The sequence below is a fragment of the Andrena cerasifolii genome, chromosome 6 (assembly GCF_050908995.1).
Source record: "Andrena cerasifolii isolate SP2316 chromosome 6, iyAndCera1_principal, whole genome shotgun sequence".
NCBI lineage: Eukaryota > Metazoa > Arthropoda > Insecta > Hymenoptera > Andrenidae > Andrena > Andrena cerasifolii.
Window position 1 is genome coordinate 11,017,858 of NC_135123.1, and position 23,057 is coordinate 11,040,914.

At 48.2% G+C, this 23,057-nt stretch overlaps 1 protein-coding gene across 3 annotated transcripts; it reads right to left on the reverse strand.

Annotated features, from left to right (window-relative positions):
- Nucleotides 1–511: 511 nt before the first annotated feature.
- On the reverse strand, nt 512–22,625 carry Bs (serum response factor blistered). Of its 3 annotated transcripts, XM_076814483.1 has the most exons (5): nt 21,961–22,611; nt 18,550–18,801; nt 9,309–9,414; nt 6,957–7,061; nt 512–6,767 (listed from the first exon to the last, which is right to left on the reverse strand). In XM_076814483.1, the coding sequence occupies exons 1-5, from the start codon at nt 22,435–22,437 to the stop codon at nt 6,553–6,555; spliced, it is 1,155 nt and encodes a 384-aa protein (XP_076670598.1). In that variant the 5' UTR covers nt 22,438–22,611; the 3' UTR covers nt 512–6,552. The 3 variants fall into 3 exon arrangements, with proteins under 3 accessions (XP_076670598.1, XP_076670600.1, XP_076670599.1); XM_076814485.1 differs by having other exon boundaries at nt 6,618–7,061; nt 21,961–22,612; XM_076814484.1 differs by lacking the exons at nt 512–6,767; nt 6,957–7,061; nt 9,309–9,414 and having other exon boundaries at nt 13,568–18,801; nt 21,961–22,625.
- Between the last annotated feature and the right edge of the window lie 432 nt (nt 22,626–23,057).

A 23,057-nucleotide genomic window follows, 5' to 3' on the forward strand; every position in this document is an offset into this window, starting at 1 on the left:
ACTTTTAAACTCATATCAATTAAATACCATTAAGTGATTAGCGAGTAACGATTCAATATGCATAATGAGCTCAATGACCACTGTTCTACGAGTTTATCGAACGGGTGAGGATAACAATAACTTAATAACAATACCTTTCTCAATGAATTTTCATTAAGCTTGAAACTTTTTACTGTCGGGAGTAATTTTCTCTTATCCCTACTCCACTTTTAACGCCAATGAGGGCTCTGAACAAAATAACGGAGCAAGTTTTAGAATAACACAATAAAGAAACAGTACTCTCTTCGTAGTAACAGTAGAATTTAATGCCTAGCAAATTTACGTTGCGGGGATAAAATAAATTAATAGCAAACGAGATTGCTTTTGCACGAAAGGGTTATGTATACCGATTTCGTGAAATGGTTAATATGTAACTTTGTTCTGTTTTACTTTCTAGGAGAGCGTATTCGAGATTAAGTGCAGTATGGACAAATTGTAATTCGAATAATTGTATTTCGTCGTATCCAACGCATATTTCATAACAATTTTAATAACGGCACATGATCGGTACATTAATATACGTAAAGTTAGCGTAGAAAACAACGATATGTTTTACATAGTTTCATTCGTTACAACATTCGATTACAAACACCCTCCATGCTGTAGTATTACAATAAAGAAGTAATAAAAAATGTGCTTCTCGCTGTGCCCGAGGGTCGTTTAAATATCTTTCTCACTGCTGCAAATGCCTCGTTCGATTTTCGCCCCAATTATTAATAATTCCTGTTGCAAATCTCCGGCTGATTCTTCAAAGGCGAAGCGATCGAAAAGAGATTTTAATGCCTGATATTATGATTCGAAATTCTGTTATATTCTTTTACTAAAATAGTTTGAGATTTACCGAGTAATATCACAACGAGTAACTTGACCTTCATCTCTTTTACAACCACCTGTTTCTCTATTACATTACCAACTACAGCATACCATATGTAATTTCAGGTATACACAAATGCTTCCACCAGTTTCAATCCTGCTTGCGCCGAATATTTAATTACTGCGGTATGATAAAACTTTTACTATCAATCACCAAAGTTAGCCCAGCTGATTAACAACTCCCACATATCCCACCAACTCTTGTCTCCACGTACGAAAAGTCCTAAATAGAAACAACCATTCTGAGCAGCACTGCAAGTAAACTTATTAAAGAGTACAAATCATTACAATAATAAAGATGACCCATTGCCACAAACAGAACAGTGAATCGCGTTTCCCGTCGCTGGATGTTCGCGCGACTAATTAAATCACTCCGAGCATTACACAGTGATCATTTCAAAATTTATTTCACATTAATTTTCAACCCTTCGGCCATTTCATACCTCGCCCGTTTCGACTTAATCGAAAGTAAAATCGCCCCGATATTAGTATTCCCGTAGCGAGCGGTTCGCAGTAAAATCCCAGAGTCGTCGTTCCTTCGAGCACTTTTATTCGTATTAAAATTATAAAATCCAAGAGGAATTCAAACAACCCTCGCTGCACATACTATACAAGTTACATATGCATACATATATCGTATATAAAATAGAACGCCATTTAACCCTGCCGGTGGGTTGAAAGCTGGTCGAGAATTTCGATTTCCCTTCTACGGGTACGCGAAACCATTTCGATTCCCTTGCTCGGTGTTAACGAAGCTCAAGCTCGTGTATCTCTCAGCACTTAGGTACGCAAAGTCGACGTTCCGAAGGTATCGTAGGGCCCGTAAGGCATCGATCATCGCTCACGCCTCGCGAGGCTAATCGCTCCCCAGCACGCTAATTAATAACATCGTTATCGTCTACCCCCGTAATTCTCCTAATCCGTAAAAATATACAAAGGACACCTGCCGCAACGTAGGCAACGAAAGAGCAATTAGAAACTCGAAATTCGCCTCGCTCCATTACATCTTTCTTTGGCTCTGCAGTCGCGCTCGTGCAAATAATGCCGAACCCTTTAATCGAATCCCGATCTCGCCATATTCATGCAACAGTTATGTTTTAGGAGCTGCACAGGTGTCTTGAAAATACACAAGAAACCCCCAAAAGAGGCTGGTGTAACTTAATCAAAGTGGTTCCTTAAGCAAGCGCTTTATACACTATTATAAATTAAAATTTAAAGAAAACCCTCGGCGCAAAAAGAATGGTTTATTAACTGAAGAAGTAAGTTACGAATACCTTGAAGGTGCAAATCCGCGATGCGACAAAAATATCCTGCCTCACAAGAGGCTTTAATCTCGCGAGGCAATTATCTCATTGTTTTATTACTTTTTAAATATTTTGTCCTTGGTTTCTTGAAGTTAGACTCTCACGAGACAAAATTTCATCTCTCGCGACTATTTTCATTATTTACATTTAGTTGCTGCTGAGACTTTTGTCTCGTGATAGAAAAGTCATTGCGGCAAAGATTTGCACCTTTGCAAGTACGAAATAACTTGTTACCTATATCATATTATTTATTTCTCCGTTGTAGGTAGCATAGTCCCCACGGATATTCAGTTTTTCTGATCTCGTATTTTAATAAACTACGATCGCAACTCAGGTATTTTATAATCTTTACTCCAAATCCTTATAATATTCCAGAATGCGTCGGGGACTGCCGTGAAATGTTAGCAAACGAAATTAAGAAGACACATGCTGCTTTTTGCGTCGGGGGTTAAGGAGATGGATTCTTTTGAAAAAGGAGGGTTTGCGCGAAACAATTTACCCCCAACCCGGGACTGTCCCTTCGATCTGAAGTGCTCGTTCTGACCGCAGAGGAAGGATAGGAAAAATGATCGCACGACTCGCGTCAATTGGCTGGACTAGGTCACTGTACAGAATTGAGAAATGACTCGGTATGGAAGTTTGCAATCTCCAACACATCCACGATAAATGCACGATACGAGACGGTCGCCTATACGCTTCGTATCGATCGGCGTGTAAGGATCCCAGCGCACGGAACCGTTTACAATTTACACGACGCCACGGATCGTACTGTCGCTAATTCCGCCAAGTCCGCCGCCAACTACTCTGCGTCTTCCAAGACAATGGAAGCTGCTCCGAAGCCAGGCGGCTCTGAAATTATCCCGAGCAGCGTATCGGCGAGTAAAATACGTCCATATCCCCATTGCACACCATCAGTGACTAGATGCAATCTCGTGACTAGCACCACCTCGTAGAAAAGGCTAAAGACACCCGCGCGGCTGTACTTTTATGTAATCACGCTTTCCCGTCGACTGGCGGATAGACGGAACTTACGATTACGATAAGGAGAAACGCTCTCGGACCCCCTCACACCCTCCTTAAAAATTTACGAAGGCACTGTTAAACGATACAGATAAGACACAAATGGACGAAAAGAAATTAGACGCTTAAAGAGACTACACCCTCGCTTCACCACGCCTCCCTATCCTACGCGAGCTGCTCCTTCGCGTTCACCCTTTAATTAAAGGGTGTTTCTACTGTGAGAAAACTCTATTTCTCGGGAATTAAAAGAAGAAACAAATATTACGCATCTTTAGCTTTATTCTACTACCTTGTAAGCCTGTAAAAAAACATTTGTAAGTAAAGATATCCCTTTATAGCGGAATAGGAGCATCGGGAAGAGAACAATATCTTTCCGGATGCTCCTATTCCGCTCTAAGTGGATGTTTTTACTTACAAATTGTTTCTATAGTCTTAAATGGTGATAGAATGAAGCTGCAAACGTGCAAAATGATACGCGCGATATTTGGTTCCTTTTTTTTAATTCCTGAAAAAGTAAGTTTGTCCAGCCGTCACACAAGGTAGAGCCCTGAAGCGGACACCCCCCAGAATACATCGTGCAAGGATATTGTCACCACTCAATAACATCACCCATTTACTTTCCCCTTTATTGCGAAACAGCCAATAAAATATCGTTCGAGCGATATCAAAGTTTGTTCGAAAGATTCGATTATAAAAGAAACGTTTACGATCCCCGAGGCACGATAGCGGGTGAAATGGAACATCGAATCGTGACGATATTTTTACAAACGCCTGATGTATTCACCAGCGATCTCCATCTGGGCAAAGTTTGACCGACGCCCCGTGTGCCTATCGATAGTACTATCTGTGTGTAAAATAATGTTCGCGGTTATAAGCTGTCGAAGGAAGAAAGAAGAGAGGGCACAAGGTACCCTGCGTTTTATCTATCACAAGCTGATTATTTATTTCCATATCGTGTGAAACAGGGGCTATACTGTGTAGTTAAGAAATACTGTTAAATCAACGTGGCCGATAAGCACGCGTGCTTATCGCTATTCTCCGCTCAACGATTAACATCACTTAAACGATCAATTAAAATTGGCGACATTATCACTGGCCAATCGAGCGCGCCGTTCAATTGATCGAACGTTGACCTCGAAACACCTTCTGCCGTTTAAACAGGCTAAATCTCAAAGAGCCCGAGCGATTCGTGGCTCGAAATGCGCGTATCCTCGCGAGGAGATCGTTGCCTCCAGAAGAGAATCAATATATTCCAATTGGCCGAATGAATAATAACGGTACAAAGTTCTGTAGCTATTGAAATAAAATAAGAATGGCGCCGGCTACGGTTTCTCCAAAAAGCACCTTGCACGACCAAGAAGTCGTTCTTAAGACCGTCGATCTCGGGTACTTAGAAAAGAAGAATAGAAGAAATGCTTAAATTACGAGACCTATAATCAAATTTTGCATTTCAATCGCGTTAGGTTGGACTCCGCGTTCTCTAAAGCCGGGAATCCGCCTGGAAGCTGAGCTAAGCTATGCTAAGTTTTAAAAAAGTGACTTCAATAAATCCTTATGGAACCGTCTCCACCAAAAGTTAAGCTAATCCGTGCTAAGTTTCTTACGTTTCATAGCACAGCCAGGCATAGCGTAGCTTAGCTTAGCTTTCAGGCGGATTCCCGGCTTAATTCGCCCAAGGATGATTAGAAATTTCTGGTCCGAGCGTGTACACGTACGCGCCCCATTCGTCGCGCCAATCTATAGACACTCTAGACGGCTCTCACTCGTCGCGAGCTATCCATTCCTTTTACAAACGATCTTGCTGACAATTTTCACGAACGACGGGGAACCACGAGGTACTTTGTGGAACGCTTCGCTGGAGAAATGTTCGACTAGCATTGCACAAATGTCGATTAAACGGTGGTAACGAACCCCCAGCTTCAGCGAATAGTACACACGCTGGCGGATTCGCAGGGTGGCGAGAAGGAGAACTTAAGATCTAGGGGGTGTATAGTCTAAACTGAGGAACAAATGCTTAGTCGATCTAGGTCGAAAGTTAGAAACCACTGTCGATTTTCCTAGTGCCAAGGACTTGCTTCCTTTTGTTCGTCGCACGCTGTGAACAAATAATATAATTACCTCCCCATATTCTTACTTCGATGTCCGCAACAGGCGTCCTAAGCGCACCTTTCCCCAATTCCCACCACCGATTCGCGGTTTCGTGTCAGGTAAATTGCGCAGTCTTCCAAAAACTCCTTGTCTGTCCTCGACAGGCATCTTCCACTTGCCAAAGCAGCACGCTTCATTCTAACTCTTCCCAACTGAATTCCTTCACTCATTTCGCCTAACAATCTTTCTCCCAGTTCAGTGACTACTGTGCAAACACCCTCCAAGCCTGCAACCCTCTTCGCACCACCCTGTACCCCTATACATGCACCGTACGCAGTCTCTTAATTTTCAATTCAATCAACATCACGCCTAATTTCGCGCCTTTGCACTCGGTGGAGCTTGTCACCGAACTTGCGCCTCAACTTCCTTCTAAACCTACTCACCACTCCCTTCGACCCTGCAAACCAGAACTACCACAACAAAACGCCAAGCGCTCCTGAAACATTTCCAACCAGCGGCACACAACGGGGCCGTGTAACAGCAGCTGAAAGAAAGTTGAAAGCTCGCATTCTTCCATGTCACCGACGTGTCCAAGCAACCCCCAAATTTACAGGATGCAAGGAGGACCTTCCAGCAAAAGGAGTGCAGCTCTATCTTCACCAACTTGGAGTAAATTAGAAAAAAACTGTTTATAAAAATTATTGCTTCGACTTAACATTAAAAAGAGAACGCTACGTTCTTATTTCTATTATTGGCGAAAGAATATTCTGTGATAAGAATATTAATATTAATATGCAGAATTTTTATATTACACTCCATAACTAAAAAATGGTAATAATTGTAGGTGCACCGCTCTTGCTGCAAGGTCCTCAGTGCTTTCCCGTCGCCCTCGCAGACTTCAGCTTCCCTTGGACCACTGCTGCGGCCACCAAGTGCAAAGGATTGGCGACCCACCCTCTCGGCTAAAGTCGCGCGGATATTGCAGCAGCGAGCGTCAACGGTTATTGTAACAACAGGCTCCCCATATACCGATGGAAAGACGGGTGTCGCCTCGGGAGGGTCGGCACGCTTGTGCGCGGCGGTTCACGGGCTGACGTGCCTTCTTCAGCGAGCCGAGAATACTACCATCGGCGGAAGGAATCGCTCGATTGTCCGTTACCATTGCGTCGACGAGGGGCCGTCTCGCCTTGGCTCCTTGGCCGAGGAACGACGGCCGTCCCGCGGCCGATCAGTCGCGCTCCTTGCTCAGGTCCGATGGTAGGTCGCAGACGGACGTCGCCGTGGCCATCGTCGTCGTCGACGTGGTCGGGGATCGCGGCGACGGCGACAGATTCATCCTGGACGTGACCGGCAGCGACAGACCGGCGGCGCTCATCGCCACGTTCAGCGGTATCGTGATGAACGGCTGGTTACCCTGCGCGGAGTTCACCGGGGCTACCGTGCCTGCGAAACAATGCCAGAAAACCTCTACTTGGGGAACAGGAGGGACAGGGAGCACCCGGCCGTGGAAGAATTCGTGCGAACCGCGCGACCATCGGTATCTACCGTACGGTCGCTCCCGTTTCCAGCGAATTAGCGTCGCGTCGGAGGGATCGGGGTGCAACAGGACTTAGGGGATTCGTGGTTTCTCACCTCCTTCTTGAGAGATTTGCACCGGCTGGCCGTTCTGCCCGATACCGAGTAGAACCCCTGGGCTTGGCGAGTAAATGACTGTCTGTGGCATCTGGTACATTATACCTGCGGACAATTAGGGGCTACTTCAGGCTGCGGTAGATAAACGCGCGGTATCAATTCGAAGATTGTGTTAATGGCGATGACGAGGGGGTGTGGTTCGCTTACGTCGATATTTTTCTTCTTACAGGGGAATTAGGAATGATTAGAATTAGGAGATATATGATTCCTGGATTTCCCGCAACGTCTCTGGGTTATCCCACGCGAAATCGGACACTTTTTGGAGTAACGTTTCGGATGTGGCTGAAATTTGAATATGTCGTAGTCTTTAGGGATATATAAACATATCTCGAAGGATATTTTTTTCTTTCAATAAATTATAACTGTGGAAGTAGTAAACGGACGGAGACGAGGTTTACGGCGATTTGTAGAAAAGATATTGAAGTTTTAAGAAAAAAATATTCCAGTTTCAGAAACAATGTTCTTTAACCATTTTTGTGCAATTATTTTAAACAAATGCAGTTCTATAACAACGGGCGCGATTTTAAAAATCTGGAAAAAACAGAATATAGTTCTAAACCTTCCCCTTCATTTTTTTCTCAAAACTTCAATGTCTTTTCTACAAATCGCAGTAAACCTCATCTCCATCCGTTTACTACTTCCATGGTTATAATTTATTGAAAAAAAGTTAGCACTTACCTTCGAGCAGCTGTAAAATCGACATTTTTCAAAATTGTCAAAAATCCTTCGAGATATGTTTATATATCCCTAAAGACTACAACATATTCAAATTTCAGCCACATCCGAAATGTTACTCCAAAAAGTGTCCGACTTCGCGTGGAATGTCCCCTCTAGCAACTAATCATGGTCGCCGTGAGGTCCCTATTAGGTTGTTTCGTCACTTTCATTTCTGCAATAAATTTCGCGCGACGCTTAAATTAATAAATCCTCGTCAAATTCAAACATTCCTTTACTGCAGTGACGAGCAATCTTTAGGCCGTAGTGGACCAAATGTGGAAACCTGAAGCCGGGAATCCATCTGGGAGCTAAGCTATGCTATGTTTTAGCTTAGCTTTTGGTGGAAACGGTTCCATAAGAATGTATCGCAGCTAATTCTTTCAAAACACAGCTTGGATTCTAGGTGGATCCCGGCTTAATACTCTCCACAGACTGCAATATTAAATAGTTAATAGTTATCGGGTGAATTTGTTATTTCCAACACAGATTTACAATTGAATTTCTTCATCGCTGCTTTACTCGACCACTGTTTCCACCGGCCATCTAGCTGATACGTGCTCAAATTTTTCGAATACACCGTCGAGCAGAAAATAAACGTGGCACGCACGAGGGAATAAATATCTATATTAATTACTTCCCCCGTCAATAAACACAGAAGCATGAGAAGCAAAATCCACGTAGGACGAACTGGAGCAACGGAAACGCAGACCGAGGGGTAGGATCGCGTCGGGGTTGGAGCGTCGCGTCGTCGGTGTCGGCGGTTATCGAAATTCCGCCGGGGACAGTTTGCCGCGGGGAACAATGGAAGGGCGAAAAAAAGAGAGAGAAAAAAAAGAACCGTACGTCATGCTGGCGATCGGTAAGTCGGATGGCATCCACTCCATATATTAGCATCGATATTTATGTGTACACCTGCATCGGAGCGCGGCTTTCGACCGGATCTTACTTCCCAGTTAGGCATCGCGTCGCTGTCTTAGTTTGGTCATCGCGGCCCGTACAACTCCTTATGTACTCCCCTACACGGATAACCTCGTCATCGCTCGCACACTTTTCGCATTTTAAGTGTCCTCTTTCCTTTATCTTCTCCCTCCTCGGCCCATCTGGCCTCTCTCTCTCTCTCCCTCCCTCTCTCTCTCTCTCCCTCCCCGTACCGCATCATGCGTTTACCTCTCTGATACCATTCTCCCGTTTCTACGCTCCTCTCTGTCTGCCGACCTACCTGACTGATTGGATTGCACACGCTCGCCTCGGCTGCCTTACGCTCTAACGATTTTCCACGCCGGCTTTTACCGGTCCGCGATCCCGCGACTCGCGCGGCACGCCCACGAGCAAATTCGTTAATCGTGGCTCGCGCGCGGCCGCGATTACCATTATCGTTTCGGCGCTACCGAGCCGCAGGAGTGGATACCGCCAGCAACAACGGATGCTCGGGACTTTCGGTAGGTGCCCGCTGGAAGACACCCCGAGCGATCGAGGGCTACTCGGCGTTGGGCAATCTCGCTATGGAATAGACCCGGTTTTCTAGTCTCCGCGCGTGCACGACGGAGTCTCGGCCACTCTCTCCGACAGACTCACCGGAGTGATTTTTCGGGAGATCCTTGGAGACGGGAGAGTCGCCGTCGCTGGTGTCCCCGTCGCTCTCGTTGGCGCAAGTGTCCGACCTGGGTGACGCGCCGTCTTCCTGAAACGATACAGAATTGTCGCTGGCTAGTACGTGGGTCGTGAATACGGATCGACGAAAGCATAACACACTCCGTTGCGCGATGGACGCACAAAGTACAAAAACACCACCATATTTGCGATTTGAAAGTGTCTTCCATTTACGCGCCAGGGTTCCGGGAATTTCTTAATAATTACCAGCCGACGCTTCTTCGCGCGTTGAAACGTCGGCCGAATGAAAAAAAACCGCGATAATTCCTCGCGCTACCATATACAATCGCCGACTTCCCCGGCTCCTTAAGCATACGCAACGAACCGTACTGCGGCGCTCGATGAAGCATACAAAAGCTGGTATGAATCAGATTTCAATCTCGCCCCGCGTATGTTAAGTTTCGCTCGATACGATATTTATGAATCATCCCGGCGAGGCTCCTCGCCCGCGGAGTCGCTCTAGCTTTTCGACCGGGGCAGCTCCATTTCGAGCGACGGGCCGGTCTGACCTCGGCTGAAAGCGATCGAGGATCCAGGCTGTCGATCGCGATCGAGCAACAGCGTCAGCGGTGATGTATAAACAGCGGTGTGCGCCAGAACTGTAACGGGCCGTAAATTCCGGCCCCTTAACGAGTGGCGGGCCGGGAACGAGCCGGATGATAGAACGCGACCTGTAAATCGTAGATAACGCCCGGGCAATAATATCGGCCAGCCAATCAAACCGCCGCGCGGCCAATCAATCAACGAGTCCTAGGGAGCGACCGAGCCGGCAACGAAACAACCAAGAAGCCCGGCTTACCTACCTACCAACCTAGCAGGGAGAGATGCGCGAGCTTGTTCGCGCGCCTTATATGGCCATCCGCGCGGCCTCAGCTCGGGCACCGCGCTTCCACGGCAGATTCTCACAAATTTACGCAGGACTACGGTTTCCCCGGGTGACTTTCTCTCCCCCGGCCCGGCCGGCCGCCACTTTTTTTCCAACAGGCCACCAGCCCGCGGCCGGGCAACCTATGCGCTTACACATGCACTTCGACTCCCCTCGTTAGGGACTCGCGGCGCGCACATGTCGCGGGCCAGCCCGGCGATCGGCCTTTGCATTCGAGAGAAAGCAACTAGCCGGCCACCGTTTGCTACCCACGGAGATTAGGAAGCACTCCTAGCGACGGATCGCAGCGGACGCATTCCAGGAGCCGCGGATTCGTGCCTCGTTCACGAGTCGCCTAGCCGCGATCGACGGGACCTACCGCGGGGGGCCACCGCTCGCGTGGGCACACTGGACGCTTCTTTCCTTCGGGATTCGCCGCGCTAGACGAGCTTCGGAAGCGACGTCGGAGTACACGGTGTAGGAAATGCTGCCGCTAAGATCCGGGAATCGGAAAGTGGTCGCGAGGTATCGATTGCCGAAGACTCCGCGGCGCTGGAACCGGAATTGATATTCCGAAGTGCGCCCACGGTGGTGAGAGAAGAGGGAAACGCAGGCTGTCCACGTCGGAAGCTTGACTTCTGATCGGGACCACCGGCGGTCCGCAAAGGATGTCTGAAAGCGCGGAGGGCTGCGAAAGCCAGCGGCCAGGCGTTGTCGGCAATCACTTCCGAGTCGCATTTGTACCCCCCATTACCACGGGTGTGTATAGAAGGCGCGACAAAAACCGGCATTCCTGATTCTTAAGTTGGACTCTATATAAGTATCTGCCATCGCGAACATTGCCTGTATATGGCGACAACCAGGCTTTGACAAAGGTGACCGTATATGGTATTCTGCTTCCACCTTCCATACCTTCTCGCTCCTTTTCTCTATCTTTCTCCCTCCTTCCCTGCCTTCCATCTCCATCTCCCCGCCATCTTTCTCTTTCCCTTCCCTTTCAGCCCTCCCCCACCTGCCTTCTGCCCTTCTCTCTTTCGCCCTGCCCCGGGTCTTCTTGCGCGTCGCTGCCTCCTAGTCTCCACTCGTGCCCGATCCACCGGGGTGCCTCCTTGGCGAAATGCATCATAATCGTTAAGTCGTTAGATCGTAAATCATGGCTTCGAACCCCTCCTCGCTGTAAGCAGCGCGAAACCGTCGGCGGACGGGCGAAAAAACGAGGAGGGCTTCGAACCGCCCTCCGCGGCTTGACGGGGTGCTGGCTTGCGATCTGGAAACGCGAGGGTCCTGGTACTAGTCGCTCGAACCTTGCTCTTCGTCCTCTTCTTCTACTTAGCCGTCGATAATCACTTGGAAGTGTAGTGTTCTCGGATAGATCGGCAGCAGCGTCCTCTGAAACTTTACCTTCGGGGTGGCTCTGCCTGACACTCGGGGGCGCGTGAATCAGAGGGTGTAACGGTGCAAATTCTGTATTAAGATATCCTGTTCGGTCGCCTGAGAACTTTTAAACGCTGTGCACCCAGGTCTGATAGAGTTGGACCGATGTACGATTGAATTAGTGCTCTATTGGGGTGCTCGAGCTGGTTCTCCGAGATCATAAGCAGGCATAAAACATCGCGCGACGATCCGGAGACAGACCTACCTTGTAAATCATGCTGAACAGATGATTGGCTAAGTGGAATGTTTAGCGGAACGCTTCTGTTTACAACGGTGACGGTAGCGTTAATTATTATTTAATGTTTTACAGCGCACCGAGGAATAACTGTCGCGCTATCGGAACTATGTCATATCCACGCTTCTGTTGGCCTCGCCAATTGTAAGGGTGGGACTTTACCTCGAGCTCCTGGGCGGAAAGAACTTTCTAGCATATGTAATAAGTAGAAACTCTGACATGTTAGTTATTATTTCCATCTCGGTCTCCAACGACACTACTCGTCCATCTACATTATTTACACATACAACAACGAAACAGTTCTCCAGTCATGCGAAGTAACAAATTTGATTAAACCTAGCTCCTACGAATTAACCGTTAAAACTCAATGAAACGGAGAAATTCCTCGAAACCACTTTCGTCGCAACGCTAACTACCGAGCTACTTAACCGATGGCCCGTTAACAAACGTCGAGCAAGCCTCATCTCCTCGACCCATTTGGACCCCATGGCAGCTCACCCCTTTATTCTCCGTCGAAGCGACACAAGCACTCGTTTCGAGTTTCAAGCTCCCATAGATTAATTTCTGCTACTTAACAAATATCTCCACCAACGCCCTAGGGGGTGCAGATCTCATTCAAACCGACGAGCCCCCTCGACGCGACCCGATCGGAATCCTCGCGCTCAACTATCCGCTGCTTCCTTCCTTAAAGGGACCTTCCGGTCTAGAGACTCAAAAAATAGGTGATCTTTAGGAATTAATTAAAGGAAAACTACTATATATAATTTAATGGGACTTCTTGCATTGTATTAAGGATGTCTTATGTTATAGAAATATATTTTTTGTTTTATAATTAATCATTGCAGACGGCACCGGGGAGTGGTTAAAGTCAAGGCGTCAAAAGATTGATCCAAATCGGTGGGACGTGCATCTCCAATAGTTATTATCCGAATCGACTGAAACTTTTCTTATTTTGAAGAATATACTTCTGGCTAGGGAGGAAACCAGAACAAATTACAAAAATGACATTTTTTTAGAAAACAACGACACGAAGTTTGAAATCACTTTTTCCCTATAGTTTTCATCCTTTCAACGGCTTAGAAAATTATGAATTTTCAATTTATTGTATTTTTTTGTATCCCTCCTAGCCAGAAGTATATTCTTCAAAATAAAAAAAGTTTCAGTCGAATCGGATAATAACTTTTGGAGCTACAGGTCCCACCGTTTTGAGAACTCTGTTTCGAGAAAAACGCGTTTAAAGTTTTACGCGGGCGCCGAGTGGCCGGTTGTTGCCCATGCATTTGCGCTACTCAAATGCCTATAACTTCAGGAATTTCACGAATTTCAACAAATCCTTTTAAACGCGTATTCATAAAGGTTGAACATTCGATAAATGAAATAAAAAAAAATCGATTTTTAGACCGGAACCTCCCCTCAAGTTCCTACGTTCCTATCGTCGCGGGGGTGTAGCCACAGCACGCACGGAGGGCGAAGGTATCGTGAAAAACAGGGGCTCTCGCGTTGCTCTCGCTGGCGCAACAGGTGGGTGTCCCATACCTACCTGCTCGTAAGAAACTGTCGCCTGGTGCCGAACGCCACTGCCGGCTCACCGCGGACACGCGATCGTGCGGGACCCGCGGCCCATTTCGAGAATGATAATATCGTACGGTGTGCGTGTGTGTAATATAAATATTATCACAGTATTTTACAGTACACTATTTACACATGTGATACATCGGTGGTTACCGTACAATTCGTGGTCACCGTTCCTCAGGGTTATAAATCGTAAGATTAATATATTATTTGTACTTTGTGCGTCGACGGGCGTGGGTGTTAGGGGTGGGTGGGGGGCGGTGGGGCGGAGAGGGGGGAGGGAGACAAATTCTACGCATCGTATATATTTCCAATCGAAGACACTGTCTCCCAAGTGCTGTCGCGCGTAATGCTCGTCCCATCTTTCCACGCGTCCACATTAAACACGTCTATCTGCCCACGCATATACCTGTTCATATTTTGTTTTTTGTCTGTTTAATGATCAAGCGATACAAAGAGAAAAACAACACACGGCACATACACACGCGCGCGCGCGTAAGCATGCATAATGCGAACGGGACGAGTCGGGTGTGCTCCTCTGCTCGGAGGGTGGGAGGAGGAGAAGGGTGCGGGACGCTAACGACGGGGGATGGTGTGAGGGAGGACGGGAGGTCGGTGGTGATTCTGGGAATTAAATTAAGGGTGTTTTAAATACTAGCTACTTAATCTACGAAAATAGAGAAAATAATTGTAAAAAAAAAAAAAAACAGGGGAGAAGAAGAAGAAAAACAAACAAACAAATACTACACATGCCACTTTCAGTACAAAAACACATTACGGACACAATGTACGATGCACAACAACGTATATATATATATATATATATATAAATATATATGTATAAATTCAATGCGCAACAATGCCAAGCGTGCACCGCCGGGTCTACTGGCTCGGACTCGCACCCACGTATTCAACGATTTCTCGTCTCTTCGGCGTGGTTTTTTTTCCTCTCGTCTCGGGGAAAGGCGGAACACGCCTCCACCTGAACGACATGAGTATTCTTTTCTTTCTTTTTTAAACAAAAAGAGGACGCCTCCGGTAAGGATCTCTGTTGATTTAAGGGTGGGGGGGAAGGGTGGGAAGGGAGAGTGCGCACGGATGCATCGATCCTTCCTTGATTCTAGCCTGGCGGATCCCGCGAGCTAGGTACGATTGTTACAATATAAAACACAGCGGAGCGGCATGGAAACGAAGCCAACCAAGTCACCAGTCGCTCGGCAGTTACTCGATCGCCGAGTGGACTTGCTACCTGCTCGCTTCGAGAATTGGTACACCGCTCAAAGTAATCGGAGGATCATCGTCCGCGACGATTCGTGGGGTGTTTTAACGATTTTTTTTTATAATATTCATCTACGCGTCGCACAGATCTGTGCGGATGAATTCGAAGTAATAATTAATCGCGAGAGATACTGTCCCATGGAGGCGGGGTAACGTTGCGCGAGCAAATTTCGTGAGTCACTGAGCATTTTGTTATTTTTACTGGGCACCTCGCTGATGCGGTACGATGCGGCTGTCGAGGTTTTCGATACCTCCGGGTGCGTGATCCTTCGACTATTTTAAGCAAGCCTCTAGGAGGATTTGTTAAGCGGGGATCGGTGTAGGCGACACCTGAATGCTTTGTATCGTTACGCGGAGACTTCCGTGGATATATTTTTCCTAGAATAGCTGTTCGCAGACTTGGTTCGCCTCGGCTCCCCTCAATTGTCGTTGCTCAGCGTCGATCGATCAACTTTTACAACGTATTTACAGGGTCTATAAATAAATAAGAAGAAAGATTCCGTCGCCGTAAGGTATTATAAATACGATTCGAGCGAGCACGAAGACGGGGGGAGGACACACGCGATTACGAATCTACACGTCTGATCGAGTAAATTCGTCGCGCGACCTGCTACCCTAAACCTCTCTGTCTCACTTTTCCTTTATCCGTCCAATGAATGTTACTCCCATCGACGCTAGTCCTCCGTTAAACGTCTTATCTCGTAAAGAAGCACAACTCGAACGGGCACGCCACCCCGTGACTCCTACAGTACCGTAGGAAAAGTCTTTGGACTCGGATTAACGCGTAGATCCAGCCATCGATTCGTCTCTCTCGAATTTCCCCGTTCCTCCTTCCCCTCGGATCGCATATTCCCTTGGCCTCGTCATTTCGAAATCAATCGACACCTCGAACCTCTCAAGCTGAGCGCGACAAGGACTAGCCAGGAACTAGCCGAATTTATCATACCCTACACAAATCGCGCACCCCTTTCGAAACGCCAAAATTGAACATCGAGCTCTGAAGAACATCGCCGATCGCATCTGGCAATTTTCTTTCTATAATTCTATGTACATCCTCGCGTGGAAAGGAAGATGAACTCCGTTTCGGTAATGGTTTCCCGGCGAAGCCCGAGATCGTTAAGAGCCAACGATCCAGCCCGATAGAAAAATCCTAGATCAGAACCACGGACGGTGAATCTCGTATCGCGTTACAGTGCGCGTCGACTGGACTAGATTTGTACGTTGGAGACGAGGCAGGCAATACGTTTCCCCTTGCGAACAGTTCCCATCAGCCGTCGCCGATCGATTACCGATCACCAAGAATTACCGAGAGACCCTTTTCCCTGAGAGCCTGCCCCGTCTATCCGCAGCGCGCAATTGTGGGACACGAATGGCTTTCTTCGCGCGTTAAGTACCGAAACCTGCTATGTTAAGCACCGTCGACCCCGTCCTAAGGATGACAGGTGTCCGTAGAGCCTTCACGGGCAGTACCACTGAAAGAGGAGTTAATTGCTCGGACTCTTTTTCAACGACCCACTCGTGACGAATCATCGTCCCGACCGCCGTGCAACTGTATCGACAACTGTGCCCGGCGATTAATTTAAGGGAAATCGCTCCAACGAATCCGATACCGCGCGCGTTACTTTCACTCTGCGCCTTCTAAATATCATATACGAGTGTGTTTAATAGTATCAGTTAATATTCCTTTCTTATCTCACAAACTCCAGAACGCTACATGTGCTATAAATAATACGAATCTCGATTTGAATAAATACTAGAATAAAGAGAGCACTGGTGTCCCGAGTATCTTGGGCCACGATAAGTTCGCCGGTAGCTGTTGGTCCCGGAGACGTTCGCGAAGTGTAATAAATACTAGCCACCGGTTGCAAGAGTGTCTGCGGAAGAAGTCGATAATGCTTAATTCAGTTTCGAGAGCGATCCTAAAATTAAGCGCTAATGCGCACGCTAATCTGCATGCTGATTGGAGGCGGCGCGGCGCACGGAATCGCCCTCCAAGCTGCGCGCACGAAAAGAAAATAACCGTACTTTCATCGGCACCGGATGCGGTGCGCCTCATCGAGAATTTCGATACCCGGCGTCCGGAAAAGAAAGTCGGATGTCGCCCCCGGAACTTCCTCCGTCGGCGCTGATTCTTTATTCAGCTTGCGCGACGCGCGATTTAACGTCCACCGAACGACACGTTCCCGATAACGAGGCACCGAGGAATTATAATTCCTTTTAATCGGCTGCTGTCGTTTCGATCCAACCACCGCTACGGACGCAACTCTAAAGCGCGTCTGGCGACGCGTCATGGACGGAACTGGAGGCCTTCGACAGCCAAATGGCCGTGAATACGCTAAGAAAGCCAGGAAACGGAAGCACGAAGAACGTTCTCGCGAGCCTAGAACCGTCTTGTGGTCTGACGCTCCTGACTGATTCTACTTCGAACCCTCGCGTTGCTGAAACGACCAAGTGGAGCTCGAGAGGAAGATGCGTCTAGAGGCATTTATAATCTCTGTAGGACCTCTACCGTGATCCTGGAAACGATCCTGACAGCGGATAACCAGTACTCGACAATTGCGACGGACCTACAGTGGCTGAAAGAAGTATAGCGAGCCACTTGGGGCACGCGTAAAGTGACATTCCTCAGGCGTCAGTTGCCAAGTGTGCTCTTCGATACTTACTAAAAGGTTTCATAAGCTCGACCCTTAATATGCTTCATGCGATGCAAGTTCAGCTGGTCGATGACGGCCACTTCCCTCGGCTGCAACGAAGGGAGCCTTGCTTCATAGACATGCGATAGCTGAACAACCCTCACCGACCACTCAACCTTGCACCGAGTGCAATCCCCCTAAGACCCTACGTACTGTATTCCCAGACACTTGACTCCGAACGCTCGAGTACACTGTCTCCAACCCCTGCTACTCCTGCACCCTTCTCACACTTCTTCCACCCACGCTAAACAGCTAATCGCGAGTACCCCTTACCAACCTGTCGACACGACGATGCTCGATCGCTCCAACACCCTTCTAGACATCTATCAACGCTCTCAGTGGCGTGGACGAGTTTCTCCCGTTCTCGCGCTCGTATCTTCTAGAAAGCGTAGAAAGTATTACCCGCGAGTATTTCCGCGAGGCGAGTTGGAGCGGAACAGGGGTTGCTAGAAGTGGGGACGCGATGCGGCATAACCCGTCCGCCTTGGTCCCGACTTCTGGCGTCCCTAGAGCAGAGCGACCTCAGCGGTACCCAGCTTGAGAAGGTTCAAGTCGCTCGAAGCGGATCTCTCGCGTTTCTCGAAAGCTCCCGCCACTGAAAGCGTGGACCGCGCCAAACGAAAGATACGATCCCTCCTCGGGGCAGAGTCACGGGAATCGAGAGGGCAGCCACCAGGCGGCGGGGCGCGTGGCCGGTGGCTCCTCGTAGACGCGCGATGAGCCGGGGGGCAAGCGAGTGCTCGTTCGAGTGGGGTGGTACTACCGTTGGGGATGCGAGTGCGACATGTGAGGATGGTAGGCGGCGTGGTGGGGCGGCAGGGGCGAGGGGCAGGACTGCTGATACGGGCCAGCGGCGAGCATCGGGCCCGGGCTGGAGCATGGTACCAGGTGCGAGCTCGGCGAGGCCGCGTGCGCATGCGCGATCAGGTGCGCGTGCTGCGCGTGCGAGGGTGGCGCGTGCTGCGAACCCGGCGGTGGTGGCGGGGGCGGTGGTTGCGGATGGCCAGGAGGCCCTCCGGTCGGACCGCCACCAGGATACCCGCCGTGGAGCGAGCCACCGTGAGGCGAGCCATACACCAGTTGCCTTACTTTCTGCTCGTCGTCGGCTATGTTGTAGGTCAGTTCGGTCTCCTCGAACCCGGTCGCGGACATCCTCTGGTCGCCGGACGAGCCGGAGGTAGGCGGGTCCGGGCTGTTCAGGCAGGTCTGGATCAGGGCCTTGCCGGCCTCGCTCGTTATCATCGGCTGCAGCTTCCGCGTCGCGAACGTGTACACGTGCCCGGTCTCGCTGGCCACCAGCAGCATCACCTGCGTACCTGTCAGCGTCGACAACTCGTACGCCTGCAAACAGAGATAACGATTAATTAGGGATGCCTTCGGTGTACCCTTTTTCACTCCCTATGCAGATCGTCTCGGTGGCTTTCGAGCACTCTTACTTGGGAGCTGCTTCACCCAGATTGGTCTGAAGTAGAATGCGGTGAGATCGTTTTGTGGTATAATAGTTTTATGGTATTTCGGGGTGGTTGGGGGTGAAACATCAGTGTAGAGTCTCGTTTTTCTGGGCGACGTGGGTTCGAGGACTTTTTAATTCAAAGGGTAGTCTGGTTTTGGAGAGACTGAAGTATAGGGGTAGTAGTTAGGGTATAGAGAAGCTGTAATGAAAGTGTCTCCCTGTTTATGCTGATACATGAGTAAAGATAGCAAATATGCACAAGTATCGTTTTTTACAGAATTCTACAAGTCCTCAATTTTAGGAAGGAGGAAGCTGCTTCAATTTGCACGATAACGCATCGCTTCATTTCCAATCACCCTTAACCCTTATCACCAATAACCCAGACCCCATCATCTTTTGATTTATCTTCACCAGACTTGTACTTGTACTAAATCAAGCCCCCATCATTATTGCACTCTAAATTTTGGAGTATCTCTCTCAAGAAAAGCAGGTTAAGAAACCCTTGGAATTCCTTAACGATTTGCATCTAACTATTCGCCTCGGCGAATTTCGTAGGTTTCAGATATTTTGCGCAAATTTCTAACACCCTCACAGGCCGCTTGTATTAAACCTCAATAATTGAACCTTACACTGTTAAACCAATACGAAGACCTTCGCATTACAGATGCATTTAGACAGCTTCCCTCGAAAAAAGCAATCGTAATTTGAAGAATATATTCACACTCAGATCCTTGAAGAACGAAAGCAATACCTGCTAGGCCGCTAAACGTGCAACACGTACGTACCTTGAACGCTTGATGTATTCAGAAATCTTTGTGGAGCGCGTTTATGCAAATCCTCGCCGCCTGCGCGACGATTAAAGCGCGATTTTTATAAATAATTGATTCGAAACGAGCGAAGGAAAAACTGCGCCGGCATTTTTCCTCCGGAGATCATGCCTTTAATGACACAACGATTATCGAGGTTCCCTGAAGCGCTTCTTGGGTGCGCTACGGATGGGATCCAACCTTTTTGCGGCGAAAACCAGCGTTTGTATGAAAATACATTGTACTTCTAATTACGGCCTAAGTAGTTGAACTTGTTAACAAAAACCACGCTGGTTGAGGGAACAACGCATCCGTGGCATGAAAATGGATGAACATACTGGAACGTTATGAACTCTCCTTGCCTTTATCTTGTTAGATCGGAACACTGGTGCATATTTAACGTGAAAGAAAGTGTTCTGCAAACGAACTGTTCGCAGTTTACGAGCCACGAATGCAAATCCTGCGATAACAAACGATCTCAAACAATTGCATAGAAAAATTACGGAAAATGAATTGCAAATTACCATTTGCAATTTCTATATAATTTAAGACTGCTTAGAGGATCCTTGATTATCAGAAATTTTCTTTAGAATAATTAAACTCTCTCCCTATGTCGTAATCGTATTTCAATGCACGTTGAAGATTCACCAGCGGCGTTGAAAAGAATTTAAACAACGCAGCCGAGGTATTTTTTTAACGCGCATTGTTAATTCACACGAAAAGAGCGAATTCAACTTAAATTTCCCTCTCTCTGATACCGTTGTACAGCAATTATGTCAGTTTCGTGTCAAAACATGGCTAAGTATAGAGGCCCCGTCTTCAGAAAAGGGGAACAATCTATCTTTGGTTTTCTAAATTCGTATGAAAGATGCAATTTGCTTTAGGTTCTTCTACGGATTTAGATGCGACGGCGTTTGGGTAAAATAAGCAACTGCGAGGCGAGATCACCGTTAATAATGAAAGCTCCAACGTAAAGCAATACCAAACTATTTCAGATCTCATTATTACACTACTACGGGTACTTCGCTCTGGAGAAAAAAAGGAACATTCGACGATATTAAGCTGTGCTTTTCTCATTGAAGAGCATGAAACATAGATAAAAATAAATATAATTACTATCCACGAGGCAGAATCCTGTTAGCTAAAGTTTTCCCAAAACTACCAACTAACAGAATTTCGTGCTGTGAAATTCGATCGCGCATATTTCGCATTCGTGCATTGGTCGAGCATTGGCGAAAACTAATGGTAAATGAAACGTTATAATCAGAGCTGAAGAGGTACGAACGTTTTCAGTGGACCCGCGGAACGAGTCATGTAACGATTGCCAAAATCTACTGTGCCAGCGTGGTCGCAACCGATTTCCGGTGACAAAAGACGTGGCACCCAGTGGCGACGGTTTTGCCCGGTGTATTTTCATCCAAAATACACGGACAGGTTACTAACGAAATTCGCGTCAGCGATGGCACAGTTGTCAGCCGTAAATCGCGCGCTCGCCAAAGTCATTGACCACGCGTTTCTTTCTTCTTCTATCCGGTTAGTGTAAAAATATGTACGAAATTCCGCTAATTCTAGCCTAATATTTAATTCGTCGTTACAATGCATCTATGCACGGGGATGATGAGTGAAAAGTTATTCAAACTGCTCTACATCACGATTGATCGAAATGTGCGAGCGACTATTTTCCGCGAATTTCAACCTGCTGCGCGGTTTCCCAATTTGAATTTCGCGCCACGGCCGCGCGCCGCGTGTGCGCAACTTTAAGAAATGATAAAGGAATAAGTTTCCAATCACCTCGGCGTGTTTGACAGAGATATCTAATTTTGCCACGCCACTTTGACCGTTCGACCTTAAGTTAGCAAACTTCGCACTTCATTAAGCAGGCGAGCAGTCTTCTTCGTCAAATGAATTCGTTCCAGAGAAATACCATCGGCGGGTGGATAACGAATTTTTGTACGCTCGCTGAATCGTGCGAGCTTTTAAGAAGAATTTACATGGAGGCGGATATTTCGCTTGCAGTACAGCGAGTAAGTGACACAATTTGAGAACCGGCTTTTCGGCGAAGCTCCATGTGAAATTCGAACGCGCTGCGGCGGCTCGCCGCGAGGGGGACACCGTTGCGATCGCACGATTCGGTAATCGATCGCGACGATCGATGGTCCGCGGCGACGCGACGGGCGCAGCGGCAGGTTAATTGCAGTGTACGGTGGAAATGGAAGCGAGGGTAGGGCCGCGGATACGAACCTTCTTCATGATCCCGGTTTTCCTCTTGGAGAATGTGGTGTACCTCCGCAGCTTGTTGTCGATGTACTCCATTTTAATCTTCACCCGTCCCTTGGTCTTCTTGCCGTTCGACGGGGGTGACTTTTTCGGCTGGCCCAGGCTCGTGAACGACTCGTCGAGATTGTCCGGCACACAGTCCGCGGACATCGACATGCCCTGCTGCTGCGATAGCGCTTGCCGCGCGTTGCTGTCATCGTAACATACGTCCGACGTGGTCCTCTTGATGCCCCTTTGCACGGATCCAACGCCGGCGTTCGGCGCGCCCGCAGCCGCCGCTGCGGCCATCATGGTGGCGCCACCGCGGCTTATTTGAGAAGTTGTTAGCTGGGAGGTGGACGGTCGGCCGTACATTTCCGAGCCAGCGTCGCTGCCTATCATCCCCATGCTGTAGCCAAGGCTCGCGTACCGACTGTCTCTTCCGCCGCTAGGGTTGTCCATTACGGACCCGCGCACATTTATTCCCTTTCCCTCGGCCCTTCTCCGCCACGGAATCGCGAATAGTCGGCGCAATGGTTCCCACGTGATCAACCATCTAGAGGAACACGGGACAACAACGCGCACTGCACGAGCGCTCCCCGCGAACTGAATGCGCGCCGAGTATCGTAACTTGACCTACGTGCTAACGCGATGCCTCTGTGCGTTCCTGCGCGGCTCTTACCCCCACCGCCGGCCGGGCACGCCGCGGAAAAGTAGTCCGCTCTATCGCGGCAGCGTTTCCCGTGGGAAGATCGGCAGAAATTCCTTCGCAGGAAAATCGCCAGTCACCCGGTTCACCGTCCCCCAGTGGCGAATAGTTTTCACGCGGCTCCGATATCCCGAAATCCACCTCGGAAAGATCGCGCGCAGTGATACAAGAATCGACGAGAGGGCGTCCCCGGCTGCCATATTTAGAAGTAGACGTTACCATATTAGGGAAAGTTTGCCAAATATGGTGAACAGAGGTGGTCCTTCCTTTTCAAATGATCACTCGGCGCGCCGCGACAAAACACCAATCCAACTGACAGTAGCGCTTCCTGCACGCCTCTCCTACCCCTCCTCTCTTTTACCGGTATGTTCTT

Bases quoted from the DNA above. Each gene is read 5' to 3' on its own strand.
- Bs (XM_076814483.1), bottom strand. From the start codon at position 22,437: ATGGACAACCCTAGCGGCGGAAGAGACAGTCGGTACGCGAGCCTTGGC. The intron at 9,415-18,549 runs GTAAGGCAACTG...GTATCGTTTCAG, and splicing joins TAGCCGACGACGAGCAGAAA to GAAGACGGCGCGTCACCCAG. The intron at 7,062-9,308 runs GTGAGTCTGTCG...AATTGTCCGCAG, and splicing joins TCTCCCGAAAAATCACTCCG to GTATAATGTACCAGATGCCA.